This window comes from Lissotriton vulgaris, chromosome 1_2, assembly GCF_964263255.1.
Source record: "Lissotriton vulgaris chromosome 1_2, aLisVul1.2, whole genome shotgun sequence".
In the NCBI taxonomy this organism is placed as follows: Eukaryota; Metazoa; Chordata; class Amphibia; order Caudata; family Salamandridae; genus Lissotriton; species Lissotriton vulgaris.
In genome coordinates, this window is record NC_141686.1 from 300,326,918 (window position 1) to 300,338,887 (window position 11,970).

At 46.0% G+C, this 11,970-nt stretch overlaps 1 protein-coding gene across 1 annotated transcript in view; it reads right to left on the reverse strand.

Annotated features, from left to right (window-relative positions):
• The window catches only part of LOC147736551 (uncharacterized), a 75,952-nt gene extending 66,383 nt beyond the window's left edge, over positions 1-9,569 (reverse strand). Inside the window, 2 exon segments of the mRNA XM_086953769.1 lie at positions 3,044-3,073; positions 7,799-9,569. Coding sequence (XP_086809895.1) covers positions 3,044-3,073; positions 7,799-9,569 — 1,801 coding nt within the window.
• Between the last annotated feature and the right edge of the window lie 2,401 nt (positions 9,570-11,970).

The window sequence follows — 11,970 nt, forward strand, 5'->3', positions numbered from 1 at the left end:
CACGCACACGCTTTCTTGCCTCTCTAGACCAATTCACAGAGTTAACTCTAGAACCCCCTGACTATACGATTCTGGGAGACTTTAATTTTCACATAGAAGCCTCGGATGACAAAGACACTACCCACTTAATCACTGATCTTCAATCAGTAGGACTTCAACAATTAGTTACCGGCCCTACCCACCAAGCAGGACACACTCTCGATGGCCTATTTGCCAACAATAAGGACATCTCGCTGCTTACTATCCTCCCTGTAGCATGGTCAGATCACTTCGCAGTTGTCTTTACCATGCCAGCTCATAATCCCAACCCCCCTCAGCCCAAAACCCACGTTCCCAAGAACACCAGAGTTTGGAAGAACCTTGACATCCCTCTGCTCTCCACTACCCTTATCAATTCCCCCTACGAGGCCTCTTCCGACCCTAGTCTAGGGTCCAAAAGGTACCACAAATGGATCCTGGAGACGGCTAATCAGTTAGTCCAGCCCAAACGTATTTCGCCTAATCGCGCAGCGCCATCTGCGCCATGGTTCACCGAGGATCTCAGACTTCACAGACAGCACTGTAGGAACCTTGAGAGACACTGGCGAAAGCACTATAGCCCCGTAGATAAACTCACATACAAAAGTGCCCTGGCGATATATAAAAGAGCCATCGTTACACACGAGCGCCTATTTCTCATCGCAAATTGAGTCTGCTCAGAACTCAGCCAAGAAGCTATTCCAAGTTGTTAATCTCCTTGCTGGCCCTCCCCACAGGACCCTCCATTGAGGCAACTCAAGATCTCTGTAATTCCGTAGCCACTTTCTTCGCATCCAAAGTTACCAAAATATACTCCACCTTTTCCACCCCAAAGGTCCTGAAACTTCCCATTCCCATCCTCCGTCTCTTTCACAGAGACCTACCTTTTCCTCCTTTCACGCAGTCTCTGTAGAACAAATCAGTAAACTCACCACTACAATCAAGTCAACCCCCCCCACCCCCCTTAGATCCATGCCCACCCTCCATATCCAACTCCATCACGGAGGTCATCATGCCTCCGCTGACGGACATCTGTAATTCCATTTTCCAAACAGGGATTTACCCAGAAATATGGAAAAAAGCAGTTATCAAACCACTGCTAAAAAAAACCCTCTCTTGACCCCGGAGATTCAGCTAACTACAGACCCATCGCTTGTCTTCCCTTCCCTGCCAAAATCTTTGAATCTGTTATGTACCAGCAGCTTTCTGAGTTCATTGACACCCATCAACTACTGGATGACACTCAATTTGGTTTCAGGAAGGGCCACGGCACAGAAACTGCCCTGATAAAGACCTCTGATGAAATCAGGGCCATTTTAAACCAAGGTGGGGCGGCAGTGCTTATACTTCTAGATCTGTCTGCAGCCTTCGACACGGTCGATCACTCCATATTGATCGACCGTATCGCATCCCTGGGGGTTTACCATCTGGCCAAAAACCTCCTCACATCCTTCCTGGCCAACCGTACGCAGGCAGTTAGGCTAGGGGAATTTTACTCACCCTTCTTCACCTTACCCTGCGGGGTGCCCCAGGGATCCTCGTTGAGCCCTACATTATTTAATATATATGTAGCGGACCTAGCGAGGGTCATAAAGGCACACGGGTTGTCTCTAACCACCTACGCGGATGACACTCAGTTGGTGCTGGCTGTACACAGGGATGGTCCAGCAATTGCCTCGAGATTCCAGGAGGGGATGCTAGCCATCTGATCCTGGATGTCGAGAAACTGCTTGAAACTAAACTCTGATAAGACCGAGATGATGACCTTTGGCAACCTCTTTCCGGACTGGTCTCCCATTTGGTGGCCAAAGCAAATGGGACCCCCTCCGGTTCCGGTGACCAAGGTCAGAAACCTGGGAGTCATGTTCGACAACAAATTGTCTTTTAAACATCACGTGAGCAGCACTGTGGTCTCGTCCTCTTTTTACATGCTGAGAAAAATTAAAAAGTTGCTTCCATACCTTCCAGCCTCAGCAGGTAAAACACTGATCACCACCCTGGTCTTTTCCAAAATTGATTACAGTAACGCCCTCTTCCTCAACTCACAAGAACAAATCTTAAATAAGCTGCAGTCCATTCAGAATGCAGCGGCCAGGGTCCTGCTAGGTATCCCTAAACACCACTCAACCTCCTTGGCCATACGCCACCTCCACTGGCTACGAGTCAGGAGCAGGATTAAGTTCAAGGCACTCTGTATCGCCTACTGTCTTGGCAGGGTTTTTGGCTCTAATTAGCAGTGATATAGACTTTAATCTTGCTCACATCTAGGATAGGTATTCTTAGCTTGTGTTGGCCCTTTTAAGCCCTTTCTTCCAGACCTAGAAGAGGCCATCTATTGCCTATTGGCTTTGGCCTGTTACTTTTACTTATAGTAGAGGTTGGATCCTGTGGTCCTGACTTTATATTACACATTGGTATGGTTTATGTAGGTATTCTGACAGAGCTAAGGGGTATTTCATCCTTCTTAGGCCTATAAGGCCTAGAACTAGAGGGACTCCATCTTGATGGAGCTGAGAGGCTTATAGAGTAAAGGTAAAGTTTATAGTTAAAGCTGTTGTTCGCCCTAAGCGAACCGGAGAGAACCGGCCAGAGCTGAATCTAATCAGGAAGTGTTCCTGGGCTCAGGTCTCTAGACGAAACAAGCAGACTGGTCACTGTGGGAGCGTCTAGCGCAAGGAGCCTGGTGCATGGGATTGGTGGGAGGAAGCTGCTGGCTGGAACTTTCCATGAGAAACAGCATTCTATATCAGTGAAGTGCAGAGGCGGAGTCAGTGAGTCGAGCTGAGTTGGAGGAGCAGTGAGGAGTCGAGCTGGAGAGGTAGAAGAGTGAGGAGCTGTTGGAGTAGGAGAGAGAGAGGGTTCAAGCTAGAGAGAGAGCTGAGATGAATTGGAGGAGCAGAAAGTGTTGGTAGAGGTGGAGGAGTGGAATTGCAAGAGGAGAAGAGACAGAACATGCTTGGAACAGAGAGAAGACAAACAGACAGTCAGTGAGCTGGAACTGAAGGAAGCAGTCAGAAGCAGTTACTTATCAGGAGGAGGTGTGAATAGCTGGAGTCTGAAGTAATGCCTTTTAGAAGAGACTGAGGAGAGATCGTGGATTAACCTGTGGGAGCAGCTGGAGTTAATTGGACATTGGCACAGAGATCGTATCCAGAAGGAACAAGCTAGTGGAATGAAAGAGTATCAGAGCGGCAGAAACCATTAGGCTGAAGCTGGAAGGTGGAGAGAGTCCGTGGGGGAGAGAAGTCCAGTGCAAAGTGATCAGCGCAGAGGTGTATCCAAGAGTGCAGGAGAGAGAGAGAGTCTGAGATGAGCCAAGGCACAGACGAGAGAGGAACCCAGATGACAGCTAGAACAAGACTTCACACTAATCAGGTGATATCGGTCCTGTCATATTAGTTTACTTTACACTTACATCTTAATCTTGTCTTTATTCCCTAGGCTATTGTATTGCTAATCCTTTTCTTTGCAGCGGTGTGTTCTATCTATAGTCTTTGTCAGTTACATGTCTATGTGTCCATTACAATACAGATCTGTGTATGTGTTTATATTGTTTAAATAAAAGCAGCCCTAGTTCTTAGTGAACTGACATGTGCCTTGTAGTCTTGTTCAATCGTAGTAACTCACGTTTCTAGTTGAGCATTGTTTGCATGAACGGATGTGAAATCCCGATCAGGTAAGTTGTGATCAAACAAATAGGAAACGAGAGGACCTTTGATGCCAGGAGCAGAAGGCACATATTATTAATTGGCTAACTCCTAATATTGTAGTAGCAAGCCCTTAGTGAATAGGGAGAGAGACTTCCCAACATATAACTGAAGGTGTTCATAGGAAAGTGGTCGTCGTTGATATACAGCGTTAATGAGAACGCTGGGGAGGATTACCAGCGTGGAGGTCTGCCAGATTGCGGGCCGTGTGTAATTGAGAGCGTTGGGGGGGATTACCAGCGTGAAGGTCTGCCGGATTGTAGACCGTTTGGAAAAGGAGAGCACTGGGACTGCAGAGCCACGTGTGTAGACACGCCAGATTGTGTGCCATATCTGCCCCAGGGTAGATTAGTCTGGGTCTGAGTGGCCGCAAGACTATAAGGTATGAGTGTGGTGTAGGGTATGGATATCCTTAGTAATCAGTGAGTATTCTTAGTATCCCTATAGATTTAGTGGTGTTTCTGATAATATGAGCTTGTATATTGCGAGTTCCCCATCCTCAGGTAGGTACCCAGGTGCCTGGATAGATGGTCCTGAGGAGGGATGTGGTTACGTTCTGGCTGGGTTAGAGGGGCCCCTAGGGGCTTATCCCATCTAAGCAGAAAATCCGGCCATTACACCTACAAGGCCATTCACGAGACTGGACCTGGTTTCCTTAGGAAAGCCTTTTGGATCTATGTGCCTAGAAGATCGCTGCGATCAGCCTCCACCTTCTTACTACCTGTCCCTCGCACCAGAACCACCACCTGGGGAGACAGACGTTTCTTGGTGGCAACTCCCAGACTCTGGAACTCTCTACCTATAGCCATCAAAACCTGTCCCACACTCATTTCCTTCTGCAGATCCTTGAAGGCCTGGTTATTTGATCAATGATTCCACCAGTTGGCTCCTGCCCCTTGAAATCTTTAAATGCGCCAAGACACCTTAGGGTATTTGTCGCGCAATACAAATTACGTAAACATAAACATAATGGTTCAAGATGTAACCAGCCAATGAGGGAGCTTCAGGTCTGCAGACCCAACTTTGGGTTTACACATCCGAAATGGATGGGCGAAAAAGCTCCCTCTTCCAATCAGATCCAATATATTGTTACATTTGGGTCTGCGAGTCCAGATGCACAGACCATTCATGGGCTAAAGGTCCAGCTAGCTCTATCTTGAAGGACTAGTGGCTTGATTTGAGGACCACAAAAAACACTGCATGAAACTAGCCATGCCAATCCCAATCATTCTATTTAAGGGAGCTCACCAAGGGAGTGCCACAGGGCTCATGCCTAAGCCCCACACTCTTCAACGTGTACGTGGCCCCCTTGGCGGACATTGTAAGATCTCATAGGTTCACCCCTGTGTCATACGCTGACGACACTCAGCTTTTGTTCCCCTTTAAAACCCTAACGCACGCATTACAAAAATCTTTTGCGGACGGAATGAGGGCAATATCTTACTGGATGGCCACTAACCGCCTCCAGTGCAATGTAGGCAAGACTGAGGTAATGCTGTTTGGGGAGGCCACACTTTTGTGGTACCCAGATTGATGGCCCCCGGATTTAGGACCAACACCAAGCCCCAAACAGATCGTTAAAAATCTCAGTGTACGTCTAGACAAAACACTTCTGTTTAAAGAGCACACTAATCAAGTAGCAGGTTCCTGCTTCGGGTCATTGGACTGCTACGACGGGTCTTCCCATTCCTATCAGATTCTTACAGGAAGACTCTTGTCCAGGCCTTGGTTATAAGTAGACTGGACTACTGTAATGGCCTGCTGATCTCGGCCAATGAGGAACAACTACCGAGACTACAGGTGGTCCAGAACACTGCTGCGATACTAGTTCTCAACGCCCAGCCAAGGTCTACCTCACTCCCCCTCTTGACAAAACTCCACTGGTTGCCAATTAGACAGCGTGTAAAATTTAAAATCTGCTGCACTATTCACAGATGTCTGTTTGGCAATGGACCTAAATATTTAAAAGAAATATTCAAACCCTACAAACCCAGCCGTACCCTGCGCTCCAGCAGTCAGCAACAACTCCAGGTTCCAAGGATACAAAAAGCTAGGCAGGGAGGGCAAGCCCTGTCCTACAAAGGCCCCATCCTATGGAACTCACTGCCCTCAAAAATACTACCAATTTTCAATCCTTCAAGAAGTCCCTGAAAACGTTTCTATTCGTCACCTGTTAGGATTCTCTCCCCATCCTTTTCACAGCTCAGAACTAGGTCCTGGCCCCTTGGTAAAGCGTAAGCGCGGAGATACCCTTTCGGGGGTTGAATTCCAGCGCTATACAAGAATATAAATAAATAAATAAATAAACAGTTTTGTGCAGATTCATTGAACTGTACCAAAGTTATCATATGTATATATATAATTATATTACATGGGATTAAGTAATACCTGTATAAATGGCAGTCTCTAATTTCTTTATAATCAGGAACTTGTGACGCACCAAGTCAGTGATTATGAAGAAAAGACGTCAGAACTCGGCTTTTATACGTTATTACAGTCTAATTCTGATGGCACAATGCCTGCTGCCGGAGCCAGCAGCTGATGTGAAAGGAAGGTCAAGTCACACAAGCATAATTGAAGCAGCTGTTTAAAGCAACAAACAGAACTTTGCTTTTATTACTTCTGCTGTATGTTACTAGCTTACTATGAGAAGCAGAGGGAATATGTTTATTCGTTTTCTTACATAAAGGAAGGGTGGAATCTTCCTGCATGTTTCTACACGTTCCGAGCTACTGCAGCTTTTTTTAAATTGGACTTTTATTGGAAGAAATATCTAACAGTTTTTTAATGTTTACTTTTGCACAAGAGGTTTTATGTTCATTCTTCATGTTTGCAAACATGTTAGCTGCTGCATATGTAGGAGCTACACACCAAGGTTTGTGGGAAAGGTGATGGTGTGACCATGTATTGTACGGGATAAAGTACCACCTGGTGCATATTATGAGAATATTGCAAGTCACCTCAGAGTTCCATAGCCTTATAAAGGAACTCTGCCTTCCTCGTTCCTCTATATGGTTATGGAACACCTTGTTGACTTGCAATATCCTTAGAAGGTGCGACAGGGGCTAATTTATCCCTAATATATTTTCACTGATTATGGTTAAAGTGAAGTTGTAGATGACTTTGTTAAAACACCTTAATGGGTCTTTAAAAAAATTCTGAAATTCACTTAAAAATAAGGGTAAAGTGTATATCTATGGTCAAGACTTAAAGCTGAACAAACTCCTGAGATTTGTAAGTTATGGTTAGAACCACAATCCATAACACGCACTACGGGTGTGCAAACCCTAACTCAGCATGTTACGTGTGATGATGCAATGACATTTTCATAGTTAAAGACTTTGCTAAAGGCAGGATGCTGCTGTAGGGAGATCATGGCTACTTTTGTCTGCCCATAAAACAATTATCTTTTTACTGAGCTAGTGGTTGGGAGGGTGAACTCACAAGTGACACATAACAAATAACTTTGTGTATCTGTCTATCTTGAGTTGGTGTGCACTCCAGGAGAACCCTGCAGTGGCAACAACATCCCTGGTCGGCCCTGCTGTTGAGGCTGAATACAGACTAGCATTTTTATATCAGGAACTGGAGCCGACTGCGTCTTACCCAATGTAACTGTGCAACTGGAAACGGTGCCCTCTGTAGACTGCGCATGTCTGCTATTCTCAATGAACACCACATCGCTTGTATCCGACTATTACGTCTGATTCTGGCCAGTAATTCCTCCCATGAATTGCGCTATTTCCAGTTCCTCAGCCTGTCCTGGACGGACAAGGAAGGACGAGAGCTACTGGCCTATTTGTCTCATGCAGAGTCCCATAACCAGGCCTGTTTCTGCACAGGAAGGATGCAGTCCTGTGTGGAACCAGAAAAGAGTGCAGGGACACATCTGCACCCTGTGTACTCGTGCTCTGGGGGTCAGTATCGCTCAGTGGGTTCCACCCAATCCCAAATGATCCCCTTGGAGACTTAGTAAAATCTGCCCATATGCATTCTGAAGAGGTTACATGTATTAGTGCACTCCGCATGTCCATGCATAGCGAAACACATACCTGGGGTGGCTTTTGCATTACTTCTCTCCATGGAGTCTTCATCTGCAGAATTTGTGTCCAGTCCTAGGAATGATGGGGGCACACACTGACCCCGCTCCTCAGGACAGAGCAGTTCTGGTTTGCAGTTCTGATGTTGATCCTGTGATTCAGGGTGCAGTAGCTTGTTGTTCTGATCTGAGCCCTGTGCATCAGTACAGGGAGTTTCTAGCTTGTAGTTCTGATTTGATCCCTGCTCCTCGGGGTGCAGTGGTTCCACCATGTAGTTCCGATCTGGTTTCTGTGCTTCAGGAAGCACTGACTCTAGCTCTCGGTCCTGTGCCGCAGTGTGCAGTGGTTCTAGCTTGTACTTCTGATCTGAACCATGTGCATCTGCACAGGCCGGTTCTAGATTGTCATTTTTATCTGGTTCCTGTGCTTCAGGGCGCATAGATTCTAACTCATAGTTCGCGTTTGGATCCTGCGCATAAGGAAGTTCCTGCTTCAAGCATAGGTGTTGCTGTAGGCACTGGGTTTGTTGTGACCCCAACTCATCAAAGGATAATAGCCCAGTCTCTAAGTGTTCATCTGATGACATCCCATCAGGTGACACAGGTTCTAGGCTTCGGTTCTCCTGGGGATCTTGGAAATCAAAACACATCAATTCTTTCTCCAAGGGATTATCCGGTCCATTCCCATTTGGTAGCACGGGTTGTACACAGTGGTTTTGCTGTGGTTCGTGTCCATCAGGAAATAGCGGGTGTGGGCAGAGGTTCTGTTGCTGGTCCCAGCTATTAGGAGACAATAGGGATGGTTCTTGCTTCAGGTGTCCATCTGGTTCCCTCTTTTCTGGGAAAGCTGATCGTATGCTGTGGTCTTGATGTGGTGTCTGCCCATCAACAAAGTGAAGACACCGCTTTGCCTCCAGTGCTCTGCCTGGAGGATCTGTCTGAGGGCACCTGGATACAGTACAATACTGTTGTACTCCATTTCCATCTGGAAACCCAGCTTGCATGCACTTGCCTCGCTTCGACTCATGTACGTCTGGAAACCCAGGTTGCAGGCACTGGTCTTGCTTTGACTTGTGTACATCTGGAAACCCAGGTTGCATGCACTGGTCTCGCTTCGGCGCGTGTACATCTGGAAACCAAGGTTGCATGCACTGGTCATGCTGCGACTCGTGTACATCGGGAAATTCAGGTTGCATGCACTCATTCTGCTGCGACTCGTTTACATCTAAAAACCCAGGTTGCACGCACTGGTTCTGCTGTGGGTCACATCGATGTAGAAACATTGGCTGTAGACAAAGGTTTGGCTCCTCTGGACGCCCTTGAACATTGGTCGGAGAAGAGAGTGTACAGTCCTGCTTTGGTGCATGCCCATCAGAGAACACCGGCTGAAGACACAAGCTCGGTCCACCCGGCCTATCAGGCTGAGGTGTTGCAGGAGACCGGCTAACAGCTCAATTTCTAATGCTCACTGGAGAGACCACCTCCAAAGTCACTCCTGCATTATCTAGGGCACCTTGATCCTTTTCTATCCAGATTTTCTTAATCAGCCCAGCGACTCTAGAAGGTACGTCCTCCACAGTATTCATCAAGTTATCCAGTTTGGCTTCCAACTCCTCCAGCATGGATAGAAGGATAATATGGGGCAGGTTCTCTGAAAGCGGCTCCAGGTCCTGGTCCCTCTGAGCATCATTTCGGGATCTTGAAGTTGAGATGTCATGAAGGGGTAAAGATGGGACTCTGGCTCTTACGGATTCACAGGAAAACTGGGTATTCGCTTTATTTCCTGGAGCCCGTCTTCTGCCCATTCTGGTTCTCTGATTTTCTAGTCTCAAGTGTCTGCAGAGGAGAGGAAAAGAGAAAAGACAACACGTTATCACAGGACAACTAGGTCAAAATACTCCTTCCTGTCTCACCAACCCCAGTGTGATCAGAGGAATAGCGAATTTCTAACACCAGAAAAAAATGCAATCATTAAAATTTAACAATAACCATAACATAGTTCATATATTATGAAAGGCACTGATTTGAAATGCGTTTCCAACACTATGTTTGTTGCTTGGTCTGCTCAAATTGCACACTTTTCTGAAAAAAACTGAATACTGTGACAGCCTTGCAGCAATGAAAGGTTCATAATACCCTGGCAGACAAGACTGCGCTATCATCCTCACTTGCACTGTACACCTCTCTTTTGCAATATTCGGTTCAGTGACTGAAGCACCCGCCAACATATCAAACCTCTACAGGATCTACAAAATGCTTCTTAGGCAATTGCATACATAGAGAGCATGTTCAACCTGGGGTTTCTGGGCACTGAATCAGCAATACATAAAAGAGGAGACAATCAATCAGACCAGGGAAGAATCTAGTCTGAATAGGCTTGTGGGCTGTCAGATTTCTGGGACAACACTTGAAGTTAGATTCAAAATGGATTTAGCCGGGAGAGAGATCCGAATGGAAGAAGCCTGTACCAAAGCTGCGTCCGCCTGATCTGATCCTCTGTAATTTTGGACTAGAAAGTAAATTCAAGTGAGGCGATCTCTGGTTTTGTACGGGTGTATGCATTTCCACCTGGTTTACAATTAAGTGAGGGGCTAGACCTCTCAACCGTTTAGAGCTGAGGCAGAGGGTCTTAGATTTGTTATTTTGATAAACGTTTGGCATGTGCTCACCTCTGAAGATGATGTAGTAAACAAGCTGTGTCGCTGTGAATTACTCTATGAATGGTGATACTGGGCATTCTTACATATACTCGGATGGCATAATGCGATCTAGATAGGACTGCGGCCACCGCTATTGCTTTTCTTGTCAAAAGTGGGAGGAGTGAGGTTATCCTATTCTGGTTCAGATCCCTCTTCATGTAATGGGAACAATCTTGGTCGACGGAATGCCCGGTGTAGTCTCGTCTGCACCACTCCCGCGCATTCGGGTTGTCAACCCGAATACGCGGGAGTGGTGCAGAATAGGCTGACTGGAGGATGCAGTGAAGCTTTCCATGAGACCGGAATAACGAAGGTCCACACAGGCTTTCGAGCATATTAGCAAGAAAATAACGCGTATGAAGTACATATAACTACGTCAAAGGATTAATTACGTTGTTATTTCTTCAATTTAAACCTACGAGGAATTGCTCATTGAAAAGGTATTATATGAACTTAATGGTCTACGAAATTAATAAGCAGAGACATTACGCTTTATCGAAAAGCGATCAGACTAACGCTCAGAAATAAAGAGATAAAAACCGTCCTGAAGAAGGTATCATATTCTCAACAAAAGCACAGAAACGCTGCGTCGACTTGTGGTTTTTATAATGAATTGTTTTGTATTAATTTGTAAATGTGATGTTTGAAACTATGCACAAGACTCATACCTTGTTTTTAAGAATAAAATTGGCTTGTTTTTAGCAATATTGGTTTGTGTATGATAAATTCAATGCTCTTATGATGGTGTCTCTGCTTCATAAATAGATTGCTAAATAAATAGATTGCTGGAGAATAGGCATTTGATATATGTTAAATTATAAGATTTTTAGAGTAATACTGATTTGGGAATCATAAGTGGCCTTCTAACCGCCCACACTTTTAATGTGGCAGGCGCGAGGGTATTTTCATTAACAACTTCTTCAAACACTCCACACATTGCATGTGCACTGCACTTCACAGTTCAAACACAACCTGTGGAGTGTAGAAGGATTACTCTATGTATAGGATTTTGTACTGTAAGTGTGTTTCCAGTACTAATTCTACACTGGACAGCACACACTCCTCTGCCCTATGGTGTAAAGGTTTTGCGTGGCACTAGGTAGACTGTGTACTTGTGCCAGGGTAGTGAGCAGCAGCGTGCTGTATTTCATAAATCTGCCTCAGCGCTGCTTTCTCCCCCCCGCACATCACAGCGCCTCACCCAACTGCTGCACTGAGTTGCACTAAAAATAATATATCTGCTCCTTACTGTGCATGTGTGGTCTGCCCAGCCTCTACCCTCACATTCTCTTGTGCACGCTTGGTGTGCTCAGCCTCAACCCTCACATTCTCTTGTGCATGCTTGGTACACCCAGGGGAACCGAAAGAGGAGCACCCTGGAAACCGAAAGAGAAACACCCGGGAAACCGAAATAGAAGCACTTGGGGGAACCGAAAGGGAGGCACCTGGGGGAACCGAAACCCTCATATTCTCTTATGCACGCTTGGTCTGCCTAGCCTCAACCCTC